A 19,704-nucleotide genomic window follows, 5' to 3' on the forward strand; every position below is an offset into this window, starting at 1 on the left:
GGTGGACATGAGGATTTGCTGAATCACTGTGTCAGAGGATACTGACAGGCCCAGCAAGATGAGAACTGATGACTGGGTATTACGTCTCGCTGATTTAAGGATTTTTATCACTGACAGCAGGACAGTTTCAGTGGAATTGCCGCTCTTAAAACTAGGCTGCTTTGGATCAAGTAGATTATTTTGAGAGAGGAATCTGAAATCTGACTATAATATATTGGCCAATAAACATTTATTTTTATAAGAGTTCCTCATATTTGGTTGTTGTACAATAATGGTAACGATATGTACTGAGAGGGATATTTAATAGATGAAAAATAAATCTCTCAGTGCTCTTAGGTAGACAAACTAGATTATGGAGACACTGTATCTAAACTAGATCAAACATATTTTTTGCATTTTTGTACTGTCATTTCTTGTTATGTAAAAGGAAATATTCCGTTTGCATTGATCAGTACTTCTTAAGAACTCAGTCATATCAGTTAGGTGAAGTCCAGTGACAGGCTAGTAACCAAAGTTTGCAGGATATTAGAATCTCTACCATCTTCTTGAGGAAGAAGCAAAAGTAGGTAGGGAGATAGACATACTTGTCCAAGAGTGAAGACAACTCTGAAAGCAGTGGGGGAAGACTACAGATAGTGAAAAACAGGGAATTAATGTGCTGCAAAATTACCTAAAATCTAGGCCAGCAACTTTAAGAAAAGTAGGTCTTGGGAAAAACAGATGGTAAAAGGAATGAGCTAGAGGAACAAGCCAAAGGAAGTTCATCAAGACAATACGTAGTGAGACGCTTACTTGGGAAAGGTAAAGCTAAAGTTTGAGAAAGTGTGACTTGAATTGGAAGGACCCAACTACAAAACTAAAAGACACCGAAAAAAAAAGTTCAAAACAGTTCACCCTTATTTAAGCTAAGCAGCCAAAAAGCATGCAAGGATAAACAGGAGGCTAAGTCAGGGAGTGGGCAGTTATTGGCCACAGGCACGCAGGAAAACCAGGCAAAAAGAGATAAGGAGCAGGCAAAAAGTAAAGTTCAAAAATGGGCAGAAAGTCAAAACAGGCATACAAAAACAGGCAAAACAGGTAAGGCTGGAAAGCTACAGCTGGGATGGCACAGTAGACAATCTGGCAGAGGGTAGGTAAAAATGTATGGGTATACAGTATATGCTAGGATCTATATATAAGGATCCTCATGATCCGCTACATCTGGCTGTTGGTCTGGGCTTGATGTTGTTGGACCACAGATGGTAGAAGAAGACAAAGTTAAACCGGTTGAAGAATAGGGCCCATCTAGCCTGGTGGGAGTTGTGGAGTTTAGTTCAGTGCGGATGTATTCAAGATTCTTGTGAGCCATCCACACCACGCTTGCAGGAAAAGAAAGCACAGGGGTAGAGTTTCTGGTCCTGAGCAGGGTATTGGGAGAGGACAGCCCCACCCCCATATCAAAGTTGTCCACCTCAACCACAAACTGGCAGCTGTGGTCCAGGATGGTGAGGATGGGACCTGAGGCAAACCAACATTTTAGGTCCTGAAAAGCCTGGTCTGCCTGCTTAGTCCACTCAAAACGGACGTTGGAGAAGGTGGGAGTGTTCAGGGGTGCCACTACTGTACTGTAGCCGCAGATGAACTGCCTTTAAAGGTTAGCAAAGTCAAGAAAATGCTGAAGCTGTTGCGAAACCCTGGAGCAGGCCTTTCCACCACCACTTTAACCTAGGACGCGTCCATTTGTATGTTGCCTGAAGAGACCACAGACTCTGAAAAGGACACATTGGGCACATGAAACACATTTTTCTGCTTTCACAAAGACTTTATTGCCCAAAAGCCTCTGGAAAATGGCCCAGACATGCTGGGTGTGTTAGTGCCTGGTCTTAGTGAAAATGAGGATGTCATCAAGATAAACAAAATGCACGCTGGTTCCATTTACTTTCCACTGCTACTGTCTGGAACTAACTGGAGTGGTTTGCTACTAATGGATCGGTATATATACTATATATATTAGGAAGTAAATGGGGAATGAGGCACCGGTGAGTGGAGGTGCGGGGAGGACACAGGTTGCTGGAAGGCAGAAAGGGCTGGGGTAACTGCAGAGCAGGTGGCAGTCGAAGGTTTTTCAGGCCAAGAGAGTCATTGATACTTGGCAAAGGCAGGCAGAGAATGAATGAATAACTGAATGAACTGTGACACTGGGGAGTTAGCTTTACCTCTAGATATGCCCCCATTGGGACAATTGACCACCCAATGGATGTTAAAGCCCCAGCTTTGAAAGAGGTGAAAATGGCATCAGGCATCAGGCGCTGGGCCTAATGGCTGTGTGAATATGCTCAAGATTTGTTGAGGTTTTTGTGGAGGCTTGTAAGGATAGCCTGGAGGAAGCAGAAAAATGATCATGGGATTGTGCTGACACCGAGGCCTCATTGTCATTGATCAAGTGATTGTTTGAAAAACAACACAACTCTCGAAATGAAGCTTTGGTGGAAACTGTTTGTAGTTGACACCCTCTGCGGGGCCTCAGTGTAATATGTAACATCACTAGTGTATGGTGTTTTGCCTGCTAAGATTAGGTAGCTAAAGAGGCTTGGACGGTTTGTTTGGTGGATTGCCAAGAAGGGATGGCTGTAGCATGCTGTTAGCCTAGCATGTTAGTTGCCTTAAACATGCTGTTTGCTGTTTGGTCTAGTAGTTGGCTCAGGCAGTAAACTGGTTAGCTTAGTACAGTGTTAATCCAATCAGCTCTTGGCTTGGGGGGGATAGTATTCAAGAATGCTATAAAGGTGCACTTTGTCAGAGAACTTTCTGTAACTAGTAACTACTAGTAAGATTAGTGGAGCAACACAAATAGGGATGATGCACATCACTTTGTGATGACTGTCCATGCACTTAAGACGAGACACTGGGCATTTAAGTGGTTTCCAACCCAAATAAGCGGCTGTTTAAAAATACGCAAATTTATATTGATAGAATAAATATTAATATTAATATAATAGTTATTTATTATTTTATAATTATATTATTATTATATTACTATTGATGTAAACACTTGAGAAAGTTGTCTTTAACGTACCTATATGGCCAATTATCTGGACACATCAACTCCATGTCATTGTCCATGGTTTTGCAATGAGATTGTCAACAATCATATGGTTGTAATGTTTGGGTGTGTTAGCAAACACAACAGTAATATAATTGATAATTTATCTCAGAAACTAATCTAAATGCCTGCTTATTAGTTTTTAAGCAATGGAGATGACCAAATTATCTTGATGCATATACATGGTCACAAGTTGATCTGGGAGCTTCCCTTCTGTAAGAAAGATGCCAGGCTAATATGCTCAATGACTTGTACTGTATGTTTAGAGCCCAAAATTTGGCGCACTGGGTTAGTATCATGACTTGCATTTATTTTCAGATGATCACGTTTAAAATGGAACAGAATATTTTGTTATTGTAAAGATGTTTACTCAAACAAGAATCCAAAGACGAATCAGATAGGTTTGAAAGTTTTCAACAACTTCCATAGTTACATAAGTTTTTTACTCTACCAAGACTCTAAAGATAAATACATACATAGTAAAATAAAAACCGAAGCTAGGTGTCCGATAATGGCTGGGCACGTGGTCAACAAGTGCAAATAGTTTTATAATAAACTTTTTAAAACTTTTTAAAATAAACTTCTGCGGAGTGTCATATAATGTGCATGCATTTCTATCACTTTAATTTGATAAATTCAACAATATAATCACGCTATTTTCAAAGTTTGTTGTTGAATTACTCATCTTAAGTAACAGTGTAACAGAGGGAAACAGAAGTAAAGGCCTGCCTTCAATACAGGCCTGCTTCAAATAAAGGCCTGTTACCTTCTGCAGTTGAGGTAAACAAAGGCCCCGGTCACTATTTGAGGAAATACAGTATGTATATTTTGGCACTATGATGAAAAATAAAAAAAGTGGCATTCACAAAGATAGCTACTTGTTCTCTTCCTGTTTTCAACACCTGTTGCAACCACAGACACAGACTAATTTGGCCAACACCAGTCAACATAGTCACTAGTAGATCAGAAACACCAGTAGCTCAGCCTAAGCAGAAACAATGTAGATACAGTATAAGGCTGGCTGTCGAATATCTGTGATTAGAAAAGTTCTTCAAAGTCTTCTTTGAGAACATGTGCGTGGTCACACTGCATGGACTGAGTCAGTCTGTTAACAATGGCCAAGTATATTCAGGTTCAAGAGTTAGTTAACTGCACTTCTGCTCCCTGCACTTTTTGCACACTTTATTGTTTTGTATATTTAATTTTAAACTTATAAAATTTACATTTTTTCCATCAATCTACATTCAATTACCCATTATGACAAAGTGAAAACATGTTTTTAGTAATTTTTACAAATTTATTAAAAATCAAAAATTGAAATCGATCATTTACAGAAGTATTCAGACCGGGGCTTAATTTCCGAAATTGGGAGTGGCACCTGTTTGATTGGATCAGGCACCTCTTTTGTCACTAAAAATCTGTAAATATTTATATAAATAAATTTTTTATTTTCTTGTAGTTTTTGCCCCCTTTGCTTAAGCTTTATGTATCTATTGAAAAATAGCAAAAAAAACAAAATTATTGGCTGAGATACATGTGACTATTGCTTAGCTGTTGCTTCACAACCATGGACTGTGCTGTTTCTTAGTCTGCTTGCTTTTCGTGGTCGTGAATAGAATTCCATTCTACCCCTATTGTATCAATCCGAAGACAGAAGGGAAACGGCGAGGAAGTGAAGGGACAGTCAACGAAAGAGAGACAGAGAGAGAGATAGAGCTGCAAGCCGTAAACAGCTGTTTTTACTCACCTCCTCCTGCTGATTTTGAGTGATTATTGTGACTTCTCTGATTATTACATTTTAATAAATAATGTTTTGTTTGTTATGACAGTTTTGTTTAGTTTTGTCTTTTTTTGACAGCTACCACCTAGGTGTTGTCCAATGTGCTCCAGGCACTGTGGATTTTTTGTTGCGTTCCGTGACTTTTTCTCTCCCTTGACCCGCTGGATCAGCACCCACTCTGTGTTCTGGGACTTCCTGATTTACAAATAAAGCACTCATTCAGACTCTTAATTTAATACTTTGTAGAATCCCCTTTGGTAGCAATTACAGTTTCAAGTCTTCTTGGGGAAATCTTTACAAGCCTTGCACACCTCCATTTGGGCAGTTTATCTCATTCTTCCTGGCAGATCCTCTCAAGTCCTGTCAGATTGGATGGAAAGCATCTGTAAACTGCCATCTTCAGGTCTCTCCACAGATTTTCTTTGGGGTTTAAGTCTGGCTCTCTTAAAGTGACCGTTGGGTTCTTGGTCAGTTCCCTGACTGAGACCCTTATTGGCCAGTTACTCAGTTTGGCCAGATGGACAACTCTAGGAAAAATCTTAGTTTTCCCAAACTTCTCTCATTTCAGAATTATTGAGGACACTTTGCTCCTTGGAACACTCAGAGCTTTAGAAATGGTTTTATACCCTTTCCCTAATCTATGCCTTGCCACAATTTTACTGTGGCAGTCTACGGTGACTTTCTTGGATTTCATGGCTTTCGTGGTTTTTGTCCTGAAATGCAGTGTGAGTTGTCGGACCTTATATACACAGGTGTGTGTCTGTGTAAACTATCTCCAATCAATTGAATTTGCCACAGGTGGACTCCACTCAAGTTCTAGACACTTCTCAAGGATAATTCAAGCAAACAGGATGTATCTGGATACTTTTATAAATGATAGATTTTCAGTTAAGTCCACAGTTAGGTCCATAAATATTTGGACAGTGGAACAGTGTTTGTAATTTTGTGCCTCTGTACACCACAACAATGGGTTTGAAACAAAGCCATCATGATGTGACTGAAGTGTACACTTTCAGCTGTAATTCAAGGGGTTTAACAAAAATATCGCATTACTGCTTAGGAATTACAGCCATTTTTATAAATAGTTCCTAATTTTCAGATGCTCGAAATGAATTGGACAAAAAAATTACAACCAATTATAATATTCCATGTTTTGGGTCATTATCCATCTGTGTTGTGAAGCACGTCCTGTCGCTTTTGCAGCATTTGGCGGAATCTGAGCAGATAGTATAGCCCTTTCAGAATTTATCCTGCTACTTCTATCAGCAGTTACACCATCAATAAACACCAGTGACCCAGTTCCATTGCCAACCATACATGCCCATGCCATAACACTGCCTCCAACATGTTTGACAGATGATGTGGTATGCTTTGGATCATACGCCGTTCTTTTCCTTCTCCATACTCTTCTATTTCCCATCATTCTGGTACAAGTTACTCTTGGTTTCATCTGTCCAAAGTATGTACTAGTTTTAATGTTTTCTGTCAAAGTATAATCTGGTGATGGCTTCATTTAAAATCCATTGTGATGGTGTACACAGGCTAAATTATACATTTTATTTACGCGGATAAATCGGAAGAAAATAGACGACACATAAAATATGCTTTGGATCACGTTTGTGATCTTACAGCACAAATGAAACTCACTATAGTAGTAGCTACAAGACAAAACACAAAAGATGTATGAATGCATGTGGTCCCGATGCACACATGCAGTTTCCCCATGACTAAATAGTCATGTTTAGTATTTCCTTGACTTTACAGTTTTCTCAAGCATATATACTTTACAGGAATTTACTTTACAGGATGTACGTATATACTTTTTAATCTACTAGTCTAGTATTAATAAGCAGTATACAAACAATTAATATATGGTTTTGTAATACGGTATATGGAGCTATAAGACATTTTAAGTGTCCGTTAATGTACAAAATTTGCCAACAGTTCTAACTTCTCCTATGAAGACATATTTTATATGATTACAACAGTGTTTCACTAAATTGTCATTCATTGCTTTTTGTAATTCATGCAAGTGGGTCTCCAGTTATGGGTATAATGGGTTATAGTTCTTTGTAGATACATAAATAATAATAACTACATCATCTTACAACTACATTACAGTTTTGTGAAGTAAAGCTTAAAGTAAAGCATTCCTTTTTTTCTTTTTTTCCTTTATTTTATTTATAGCTTGTCAGTCATCACGGAAAAAGAAAAAAATCATAGCATAATAAAGTCCTACACCTCGAAAGCCATACCCAAAACCACCCATATCCATGCAAAAAAAAATGTATAAAATACACAAACCAAACAAAGGTATATATAAACACTGATGGTAAGTTATCCACATGCAAGTTATCCCCTACATCTCATTGTTCTATTTCAGACATGGACCCATTGTCATGTCTGTAGTGGGACGTCCTGACAGAATATCTTGTATAATATAATTCAAGGGAGAAAAGTGGATACGATCAGCAATACAAAAATGAAACTGATTAGGTTTATATAAAAATTTGGAATTCATTGTAACATATAATTTCTAATTTGTAGATAGCAAAAAAAAAAGTGGGTGGGTGATAAACTAAATTCAAGTCTGAACTGAGTGAATGAGGCAAATATAATATTCATATACACTACACCATACTAATACTGGGTAAGGCCTCCCTGTTCTTTAAAAACAGCCTCAGCTCTTCGTGGAATCGATTCAACAAGATGTTGGAAAGATTCCATGTTGACACAAATGCATCACATCATTTTCTGCAGATTTGTCAGCTGCACATTCATGCTGCCAATCACCCATTCTACCACATTCCAAAAGTGTTCTATTGGATTCAGATCTAGTGACTGGGGAAGCCACTGAAGTACACCTAACTCATTGTTATGTTCATGAAACCAGTTTGCTTTATGACATGTTGCATTATCATGCTGGAAGTAGCCATTAGAAGATGTGTAAATTGTGCCAAGAAAACATTCCCCACACCATTACACCACCACCACCAGCCTGGACTGTTGATACAAGGTAGGTTGGGTCCATGAATTCATGCTGTTCACACCTAATTCCAACCCCTGCCATCTGCGTGCTTCAGCAGAACTTGAGATTCAACAGACCAGGCTACAGTTTTCCAACCTTCACCTGTACATTTTTGGGAAGTCTGTTCCCACTGCAGCCTCAAATTTCTGTTCTTGGCCCATCCACCTCAAGGTCTGATGTGTTGTTCATTCTGAGATGCTATTCTGCTCACTACAGTTGTAAAGAATGGTTATCTGAGTTACTGCAGCCTTTCTGTCAACCAGTCTGGCGTTTCTCCTCTGACCTCTCTCATCAACAAGGCATTTCTGTTCGCAGAACAGAAACTGCTCATTGGATGTTTTTGTTTTTGTTTTCACAATTTTGAGTAAACTCTGAGTTTATGTGAAAATCCTGGGAGATCAGCAGTTGCAGAAATACTCAAATCACCCGTTTGGCACCAACAATCATGCCACGGTCAAAGTCACTGAGTTCACAATTTTTTCCCCATTCTGATGTTTGTTGTGAATTAATTGAAGCTCCTGACCTGTATCTGTATCTTTATACATCGCACTTCTGCCACATTATTGGCTGATTGGATAAATGTATGAAAATGCAAGTTTACAGGTATTCTAATAAAGTGCTAGGTGAGTGTATAAATCCCCCATAGTGACAATTCCTTGTCCTTGTTTCCATATTAAGGAAGCATTATCTGAGTTTGACAGGGAGAAAGCATATTATGGGAGAAAAAAAAAATACTGGTCCCTGGGAAGGCACGTGCTTTTCTTATTTGTTACCAATTTTTTAGGGAATTTCTACTCATGAAGTTATCTTTTATTAGAGTGAGAGGGGAACCTTCTCTGCAAATAATAATGCGGGGAGGGAGTTTACCAGGATATTTTGTTCAGTGGCCAAGAATGCAGGGTTTGTAATACACACCTGTATTGGTATTATTAAATAATTGGCTGACCAATAGTTATGTTCAAAATGTGTCCTGACAGACTTGATAAAGCTCAGGCCTCATTCTAAGGACAGCTGTATTACTCAAAATAATTTCAGTTGTCAACATCTCTGCATAACAGCTGTCCAATCTGGTGTTTGCAAAAATACAGATTATCAATTAGAAGAAGCCGTATCTGCATTTTGTTGACATTGTTGTTATAAATGGTTATATTATTCACAAGGAGTTTTCACAGAAAAAGCAGAAAAAACCTCTGACCTAGAATACTTTAGAAAGGTTGTGAAGAAAATGGCAGTGAGATTAAGGAAAGAGGCAGCAGGTCCACAGCAGTGTTGTTGAAAGCCACAGGTGAAGGATAATGAGGACAAGGCCTAATGGATGTGTTCCTTTCTGTGCCAATGGTTTATGTGCTTCAGATTGTAGGAACATAGGGACTAAGGGCATGACGTGTGAAGTGTTCACTACCTTTCCCTACAAGGGAAGAACAAGTGCAGGTATTGTAATGCCCTTTGTGCAGTATTGGTCATTCACCTTTGCCTCACTTAGCTGCATTACAGAAAATTTCAACCCTGGTAGGCAGTTGATGTAATTAGCTGTAAATAGTTTAACGTCACCCAAACAAACAAAGTAATGTAATATTACTTTGTAATAATAATTACAAAGTAATACGAAGAGGTTATTTTATGTATTCTGCACTGCCACAGTGTATGACACAAAGATCCATCCCTCCTTTGTATCTTCCTCAGTGTGTTGGTGCTAGGTCTTGTAAACATTTTTGTTATTATTTCTGACTGGTTGAAAAATGTAATGGTTTTTTTCTGTTTACTATACGGTGTACTCTCTGTCCCCAGATGAATGGCAAAATAAATTTAAAAAACCCATACCAAATCATGTTATTAAGACGAGCAAAACCCACTGCTTGGTTGTAGTCTGTATGAATGATATACACATATTGAAACAGTCGAAAGGCTTGTGTTTGACTCATCATCAACATTTAATACAACAGGACTCACCCAAATTATTTCTGGCCCAACAGAAAGTAGCAGGTTCAGAGCAAGGACTTTTGGAGGATCACAAACAATGGCTTGAAACCAAAACTGGAAACTGGTTCTGGAATGCAAGTTCTGGCATTCCTAAACAAACTTCCACTTATTGGAAAGGGCCATACGGTTACTATTTGGTGTTGTTTTAAGCCTCTTTATTTGTCTCCAACTCTCTTTGAGCTCTGCTAGCATAATAATGTATATGTCCCTTTACCTGGGTCACAATAGTTTCTGTGTTGCAGAAACATGATATTAATTCATCAGTCTGCAGTTCTGATAAAAGTTTCCCTTTGGATTTCTATTAAAGAGTAATAAAATGGCCTAGAATGCAATAATCCTTGCAATAACGGTTCCTCCTTCTAAGTGCCTCCTGCTAATACCTTAGCTTATGGCTAGTAGGGAGTCTGTCTAATTCACTGGAATCATAGAAAGAGAGAAACAAGGAAAGAGAGACAGAGAGAGAGAGAAGGGAAGAAAAAGATAATACATACTTTCCGCCCCAGAAGATTTTGGTGGTGATGACTAAACTGGAACGCCTGCATGTGAGAACATATATAAACATAGAAATCAGACTGTGGGAGTTTCATTCTCTCAAATGACACCTGGAAACAATATATTTCAGTGATTAAAAAAATTATAATTTATTAACAAGCACATTGCCTAATTCGACACAAAAACTAAAATCTAGTAGGAGGGTCAAAGTCAAGGTCGATTTGTCTCCCAATATTTATACTAGTATTTCATTTATAATAAGTAAATGAAATATTTCCTTTCCAATTGTTTTTAACTTTGGAGTAAGTCCAGAAAGGATCAGGGTCCCCTCACCTAATTTATATTTGTCACAAATAGCTGAAACCAATGGGAAGATCCATTTGCCGTCAAGTTTGGTCTTTGAAAAATTAAAATGATGTGTGACCTTAGTGTACTAGCTGAAGTCTTGCAATAATGGAACAGTCTTTGATCCTCTTCATCCCCTCATCACAAAACTCATCAGATTCAAAGAACCAATTTCCTTACTCCCAGTTTTTAGATATTCAAACTGTTAACTCCTTGAACTTTACAAACCCCACACAAACATCCCAGTTTGCCCTTTGTGTTTGGCATGATTAAATGCTCTAAAATAAGAGGACTTAAGAAAGTTACATTTTGAAATAGATGAAGAAATTTTGGAAATATCATCATCTTTTTGGGAGGGCACTTGGGCTTTCTGGAAATTAAATCCTATTTATTAGATCAATTTCATTTAGTGCATGCTAACGATAAATCCTCCATATACTCAAAAGGTAGTCAAGGAGTTCCACAAGGTTCTGTGCTTGACCAGTTCTATTCACCCTACATATGCTTCCTTTAGGCAATATTATTAGGAAACACTCCATAAACTTATATTGTTAAACAGATGATACCCAATTGTACTTGTCAATGTAGCCTGATGATACCAATCACTTAGCTAAACTTCATGCACTTCAAGCATGCCTTAGGGACATAAAGACCTGGATGACCAGCAACTTTCTGCAGTTTAATTCAGATAAAACTGAAGTTATTGTACTAGGCCCCTACACCTCAGGAACACATGATACTAGATAGTTAGTTTAAATGGCACTGCCCTGGCCTCCAGCACCAGTGTTTGGAATCTCGGAATTCTCTTTGATCAGGATATGTCCTTTAACTCCCAAATAAAACAAACTTCAAGGACGTCCTTTTTCCACCTACGTAACTTTGCAAAAATCAGGCACATCCTTTCTCAGAAAGATGCAGAAAAACTAGTCCATGCTTTTGTTACTTCTAGGCTGGATTATTGTAATTCCTTATTATCAGGCTGTCCCAACAAGTCTGTAAATACTCTCCACCTGACCCAAAATGCTGCATTGTGAGTACTAACAGGAACTAGGAGAAAAAGAGATCATATTTCTCCTGTGTAAGCATCACTGCATTGGCTTCCTGTAATCCAGAATAGAATTCAAAATCCTCCTCCTCACCTACATAGCCTTTCATGGTTTGAGGAAGATACCTTCTCCATGTTTAAGAGTAGGCTTAAAACCTTCCTTTTTGATAAAGCTTATAGTTGGGGTTGGCTCAGGGTTGTTCTGAGCTATCCCCTAGTTACACTACTATTGGCCTGCTGGGGGACTTCCCATGATGCACCAAGCTCTCCTCTCCTCCTCTCCCTCACCATCCATATATATTCTTATCCTATCAATGCCTGTTACTAGCTTGGCTTCTTCTCTCTTCGTAGTTTTGCGCTTTCTCGTATCTCTCTTCTCTCCTCCTGTCGCTTTCTGCAGGTATTTTCTGCTTCTGGAGCTGCAGATTATTATAATTATTACTTGTATTATTAGTCTGATTATTATTATTATTATACATCTTTATGTGGAACCTGCATTGTACCATGTTCTTTCCTCCTGCTCCCCCCCGGCTCTCTTCCCTCCCTTCTCTTTCAACCTAATTGGTTGAGACAGATGGCCGCCCACCATGACCCGGGTTCTGTTCAAGCTTTCTACCTGTTAAAAGGCAGTCTTTCTTTGCCACTCTTGCCAAATGGTTGCTTATGGGGGAATGTTGGGTCTCTGTAAATATAACTATAAAGAGTACGGTCTAGACCTGCTCCATATGAAAAGTGCCCTGACATAATGTCTGTTATGATTTAATGCTATATACATAAATTTGAATTAAATTGAACTGAATTTAAATGGAGGAGAAGAGCTGAGATAAATAGAATTCAAATAATCAGAGAGAGGTATTAGGAAACTTTTTACCCAGTTGATGGTAAACCTAATTGTTCGATGTTGGCAGAGATAAGACAAGTTGTATTATTATAGCACCCTGCTATAATATGCTGATGACTTGTTGATAGCTATTCCAACAAAAGAAGCTTGTCATTCTGACTCTTATCTTGCTCCTGAAAAAACTGGCTGAGTGTAGTCACAGAACTTCTTTGTTTAAGTTGCAGTTTTGTCTGCCTAAAGTGACATTCTTGAGAAATGATCTGAAGAATGGACAGCGTTTCCTGTCACCGCAAACAGTTAAAATCTTGAACAACGTGCTGCAAACTTAGGCTAAGAAAGAGATGCTTTTGTTTCTGGGGATGGCTCAATATGGTGCTTTGCTTTTCTGCCTGCAGTCGTAGTGCATTGGGCTACTCCCGCTGTGCAATGGACAGAGGATATGTACAAAGCCTTTCATGAGTGATGTACATGTTCCCCACAGCTCCAGCCCTGGGTCTGCTGGATTATCATCAGCTGTTTCATCTGCATTTACATGATCAGGATGGCTATGATGAGTCCGTGAGTATTATGTAGCTCCTTGATATCCGTTGCTGTGTGATGAACAATATCCATAACTTCTGCTGTTGTGTCTGAGATGTAGGAACAACATTTAGTATCATTAACTTTACATGTTCCTCCCTGAAACTCTAACATTAGATCAAGTGCCAAGTGGTTAGATCAAGTGGTTCTATAAGGCTACATTTTTAACTTCTTGCAGCTCTTTCTGCTCAGCTAACATAGCTCTCCTGGTAGCATTAAGGTGTTTCTCTACAACTTTAGACAAGGATTGGAATTCCTATTGGGTACCATGATTGAAAGATACTGGAAACTTGATTTGGTGAAATTTCCCTCCAGTGTCTGTGAAATGGAGAATACAATGCAACTATTTCTGTAGAGTCTACCTTCCTGATCAAAGGAATTACATATGTTGAAAAGCACGTACCATGTCGACCATCATAAGACACACAACAATAGGTTTTATCACTGCGAAATAGATAGAATTTTCAGATAGGGAGGATTGTTTTAGGGAGACGTCCACTACTGTGTTGCACTTACTTTGTCCTAAGTCTTTGTCCTGTATTGTCCCTACTCCTCAGAAACACAAGAAAACATCTCGCAAGTCATATACTGCAACTTGGGGTAGATTGACTGAACAGTCTTGCAAAGGTGTGTGTGTATACTGTCAAAGGGCACTGAACACGTTGTACTTTCACTTTATCTGATCCTATGGACATATCACCAAACCATGGCTGAGTATATACCATAGTTTTGGCTAGTACAGTAGGGGTGTAGGGTTAAAGAAAAACACTGTTTCCCAAAGGATTGGAACAATTGATTTCGGCCGATGTTGTACTTGTTGTACTTCGTAGTCAAAGTCTGATTTCACATAAATCTGCAAATAAGTAATACACAACAGTGTTGTGAAGTTCAGCTCTGTGGGAGGTATTCTTCACTGATTATTTTCGCAATGTATTTAGCAATACCTATATACTGCAAGGACTCAACTGAATTCATTGGGTAGGTTCTGGTGTAGCAGTCATCAGATAATAATAAATTATCTAATATCTAATAAGTTAGTCTATTTTCTTTCATTAAGTTTGTAGTCTCTTGTTCAGTAAGTGTCTACACATAAGGTTATTCACAGGTCACTATAGCTAACAGCTGCTCCGTTCCATCAGCAGTGGCCATACCAACCAAGGTTACAGGGTAAGCATAACTTAATGATTACATTTAGGAATCCAATAAAATCTTTACACATGTATGTAAGTGATGTAATTAGAGGACATAATAACTTTTTATGGACATATACTTTGCTACATGTAAATCTGTGCCATGTGAGGATGCATGGGTTTAAATATACCCTTCCAAGGACAGCCAGCAGATTAGGGGTGACACTACACTAGTTAAATTGCCAATATTGTACTTCTCATCTCTTTTCTCCTTTATGCATCAAGCTTTCAAGAAATGCTTTTGCTTAAGACATCTTAAGTCTCCTGAGAACTCCTTCCTTCAAAAGATTTCCATCACAAATTAGCATCATGAACAGGATCCCAACAGAAGAAGACTGGTAAGTGCATTTTTTTTTTTTTTCTTTGCTTTTGCCTTGCCATGTCTGTTTTTGATGGGATCATAAAGAAACTGTGTTTATTTGCTGTAAATTGGCTGTGAACATCTTAGGCTTGAAAAAAGTCAGAGATCTTTGTTAGGGGAGTGTCATCTGCACTGTACATGCAGTGGACCTCCTGGCTGATTTCTTTGGGAGTGTTGCTGCGGGTAAAATTGCAATACAGGCTTCCCAGTAGTTGTTCAATCAAAATGGATACGTTTGATCTGAGGCAAAAAAAGAGAGGAGTCAAGTGAGTTAAGGTGTGGTTTGACTCAATGTGTTTTTAATCTTAAACAGGTTATACATAACTTAAATGTGTTAAGTTAAATTTGAAGTCAGTAGTTGATTAATCAGTTTGAAAGAAATGACTGTGGTATTTTTAAACCCTACAGCACTACCAAAAGGGGTTGTTTCCAGGGCAACTTTGAATTGCACCTGACAAAGTTAATACCAACAGTGAAGTTACACCCTAGGGAAGACGTTTTGAGGTGGCTGAAAAATGCTTATCTGAGTGTTCTCAAGACTGGTGCTGAGATCGTGTCTGCTGGGAAAAGAGGTTCTGTTGTGCCTTGATGGCCTTAGAAGCCCAGGTGCCATTTGGTACAATGTACACTCAGGCAAAATACTTTCCGAGTTTTTATCTTAAAAAGTCTCAACATTGCCACCACTGATGTGGTGCTAAAATGGAATAGAAGAGAATGGAGACCCTTTGATGCTGCAGCATTGTTTATTGATCTGTATGTTTGTATTTTTAATGTTTTAATGTGAATGTTGAAAATATGGTTAATAACCAGTCCACAGCTGAGATTAAAAGTAAATTTGTGTACAATTTAGCAAAAAATGAAAAAGCAAAAATTTCCTTCACACTCTGAGGAATGTGTCTCTGTCTCCTAGGTGAAAAGGACTATTTCAGGTGCTGCTGACAACCACCAACAGCCCTTAAGGTCGTAAGAAGAGCAGAATAGATCAGATGTATGTAAAAGTATGATCTGAGTAAAGAATAAAAGTATTTTTGGTCCAAACCAACTGTTCAAATTCTCCGGGAAACAGTTTACCTTACACCCCTACAATTTGACAGAGGGGATTAGCCTTAGCTAATGTTTATTCATTGTGGTGCAGTAGGATTTCTCTCAAATTTTTCATTATTTATACCACTGACCAGTCTGTCTCTGATATGTTCCTCATAAAGATCTCAAAAATTCCAGCAAAAGGCAAAAGCCTTAATCTTTAAGTCCAATAGTCTCAGCAGCCTTTTGATTTTGTGTTAAACTTTGTGTCTGCTGCCAGACACTGCCAGAATATTCTCTTGAGGTTCCTTCTTGGACTCCACCGGCGTAAGAATGCATCCTCCCTTGCCAGGGCCGCTACCTTCTTCCACACACACAAAAGAGCGTACACATTCAATTGATACTGCTAAGATGCTGTTAGGTTGAGGAGAATATATACTTGCGTACATGCTGGCTTATGTGCCAGCCACAATGGAAATGTCATATTCTTGTTTAAATAGCTGCCATTTCTCAGCTCAGCCTTCAGGTCTCCAGAATCCCTCAACTGTGTTTGCCGTCTAGCTGGGCCATATTGCGAGGATGACGAGTCATCATTCAACAAAAAAATCCATGTCAGTATAACATAAAACATAACATAAAAAACCAGGGAAAATTACTTCTGACACCATATTGAATGTTGCCAGAAAGAACACAAGTTGTATCACTTCAAACTTGGTTTATGAATGAAATCCATGATGCAACATTATTGACATTATTGACTTCTCAGCCCTGCCAACATATGCAGACCTGAGAAGGAGACTACCACACATGAGCAGGATTACTACATCTAAATACGGTGTCTCCAATAGCTAAACACCAATAATGTGAAGACAATGGCTGATCTATGCTGATCTTTCTCTTTCCTCTGGTGGCACTGCATCTTTGATTTGTCTTGTCATTGTTTACCATGTTTGCCTCCTAATGTATTATGAACTACATATATGCTACAGATTATAATATAATCATTTTCTGGGTAATATTTTGAATAGTAGTAACAGTTTTCTCAGGTGGAGCAGAATCTCAGCCAAAGTCAATATTTTGTAATCAAGATCATTATGTTATAATTTCTTTTCTGAGTTTAGTGATCATACAGACATCCTACCTATGATGTGGCCTTCAGAGGACCAGGATCAGTCCAGGAGCTGACTGTGTAATGAGCTCCCATCTTAGTAGTAGTAATCAGCTGGTAAATACAAACAAATACCAGTTGCAAACTAAGTGAAAACCGCAGCACAAATTTGCAAAACACCACTTTCTTAGTACATCTGGCCCTTAGTTTTCACCTGCATTCCTGAACCAATCCCAGATGACCCAGAAGAACAGTCAACAACATCACATTCCAGTGTGTACACCATGTTTCAGCACAAATAACACAAACACAAAGAACTAGTTCAAAAATGATGGAAACAATTAAGAGGAATAGACTGGGGACTCAATGATGGAAAGAAATCTTCCCAATCCAAAAACGGCTGATGAAGGAAGGAAAGCAGTCATCTCAGGTTGGTTCTCAGGGGAAAGTAAAAATAAATAAAAATAAAAATAGTAAATCACTTGGCTAAACTGCAAGCAGATACAATTGTATGCAAAAGTTTGGTCAACCTGGGCAAATTCCATATATCTTACTATTATTTTATTTGATTTTTGAAGAGAAAAGAAGTCATAGATCCCCTGCAGAAAACAGACATTAAAAATAAGCTTTTTTTTCAAATGTTAATGCACAGTTACTTTCTATTTCATGAACTTAAAAAAATAATTTAAAAAAAACAATAATTGTGTCATGTACAAAACTTTGGGCACCCTTCTATGTCTAAAGTCTCAGAACTTCATTAACTTTTTGGGCATTGTTTGACTCATTAAGACTTGTAAGGCAGGTCAAGAACTGTCATTAAGCATTGTCAGCTGATGGTAAATTCTCTTAAGGTGTGAAGACACCTTGTAGTAACATTCCACAACCACGGGCTCCTCTAAGCAGTGAGGATCTGAAAATGAAAAAACTAATTGTAACATTCAAAACAGGGAAGAAGAAACTGATAAAAGCCCTTCCAGTTTTCCACTGTCTGAAATGTTATAAGAAATGGCAGTTAAGGGGAACTGTTGAAGTCAAGACACGATGTGGACAACCAAGAAAACTTTCAGATAAAACTGCATGTCTGCTGGGCAGAAAGAGAAAGCAAACCCTTTATGACTGCAAAGGAGCTGCAAGAAGGTTTAGCTGACAAAGGAGTGGTTGTGCACCATTCCACTGTGCAGTATTGAGGCACAAACAGTGTTAATGTCTGAGGTTTGGAAAGCAACATCCGGTTAGGCCAAAGTCCTTTTGGAAACAAGTGCTGTGGATAGATGAAGTTAAAATTTACCTCTTTGGGTACAATCACCAAAGGTTAGCATTTGATGAAAAGACTACCTTGCCAACTGTTAAAAATGGGGGTGAAAAGATTCTGCTTTGGCGTTGTGTGGCAGCCAGTGGCAGAGGAAACATTGCACAGAAAGAGGGAAGAATGGATTCCAAAATGTCAGTCAAGAAAGTGAAAAGAGGCTGACTTCTGAAACAGGACAATTTTCCAAAGCAGACCTCAAAACCCACCCTGAACTACTTCATGACACACAAGCTGAGGCTTTTAGAACAGCCCTGACCATCATTGAAAATCTTTGGGTAGATCTTAAACATGATCTGTCCGTAAGACAGAACTAAATGTCTCAGAACTTGAAGTGATCTGCAGGAAAAGTGGCCGAAAATTTCATTCATCAATCAAAATACTTTTCGGCAGTTACTTAAAAAAAGTTTGCAAGCTGGGTTACTGACTAAGTTGGGTGCCCAAACTTTTGCACATGCCACAATTACTGCTCATTTATTTTTACGTTCATGAAATAAATAGTAATGATGCATTAAAATTTGAAGAAATGCTCATTTTAATTTGTTTACTGCAGGGGTTGGATTTACTTCTTTACACTTAAAAAAAAAATAAAGGAAGGGAGTTAAAGTGCCAAAAAGTATATTTCAGTCAATGTTCTTCAATTCACTACACAAAACAAAGATGAGTATGTAATTTAATAAAAAAAATATTTCATTTGTGTATAACGCCAACATCACAGATGCTGAAGGACATTATATCATCATAAATATATCAATCAACAATACCTCAGTAAAAATTGGTAATGTGGAGCCATAAATATTACACACAGTTCATTCTTTCACAATTTTTTTCCTCTATTTCAAACATTTCCAAATTCATGAAAGGAGGTGACTTCAACACAGTTATTGACCCATTAGTAGACAGAACTAATATTTCATGCAAAGACCGTGCCAGGCAATCCACAGAAATAGTATAATAAATAGTTCATAAAGGATTTTTGTCTTGGTGACAGTTGGAAATTGTAGCACCCAACTACTTTAGAATATAGCAAATGTTTTTATGGAAATTGGTTAAACTCCCATACCTTGCGTGGTGAAATGGCCAAGTTACACATTGCAAAATTGAATGCATTGTTTGCTGTGTAACCACACTGCCATCTAGTGACCATGGATAGTTAGGTCTGTGTAATTTTGGCGATTTTTAGTATATTTATATATTATTAGACTAGGTTATAGGATTGTATTTTATTACACTGTCAATCAAATTAGTTGTTTAACTCCTGCTGATCTATTATCTGTATTAAAAATCATCTTGAAAGCTAATTAGTCCTGTATATCATTCTGAACAATGCCTTGATGTGCTGTATTAAGATCTTTGCTCAAATCATATGGTTTCCTTAATGTTCTATCTAATACACTATTGCATGTGATTATGTTTAGAACCACTGTTGATTGGCCATAGGGATAATATGAAGTGTGTGATCTAACCTTATCTCTCTGGAGTAAGAAAAATTCCAAATCAATCTGCGAGTTGATAAAAGAGCTGACTTCCCTTTGTTCCAAGCA

General features: G+C 38.2%; 1 protein-coding gene across 1 annotated transcript in view; it reads right to left on the reverse strand.

The window, feature by feature from the left end:
* LOC120787484 (voltage-gated potassium channel subunit beta-2-like) overlaps positions 1–19,704 on the reverse strand; it is a 106,424-nt gene that overhangs the window by 15,777 nt on the left and 70,943 nt on the right. The window contains exon 6 of the mRNA XM_040123158.1: positions 10,362–10,406. Within this exon, the coding sequence (XP_039979092.1) occupies positions 10,362–10,406 (45 nt within the window). The remainder of the gene's footprint in view (positions 1–10,361; positions 10,407–19,704) is intronic.

The sequence above is a fragment of the Xiphias gladius genome, unplaced genomic scaffold, assembly GCF_016859285.1.
Source record: "Xiphias gladius isolate SHS-SW01 ecotype Sanya breed wild unplaced genomic scaffold, ASM1685928v1 HiC_scaffold_1479, whole genome shotgun sequence".
Lineage (NCBI taxonomy): Eukaryota > Metazoa > Chordata > Actinopteri > Istiophoriformes > Xiphiidae > Xiphias > Xiphias gladius.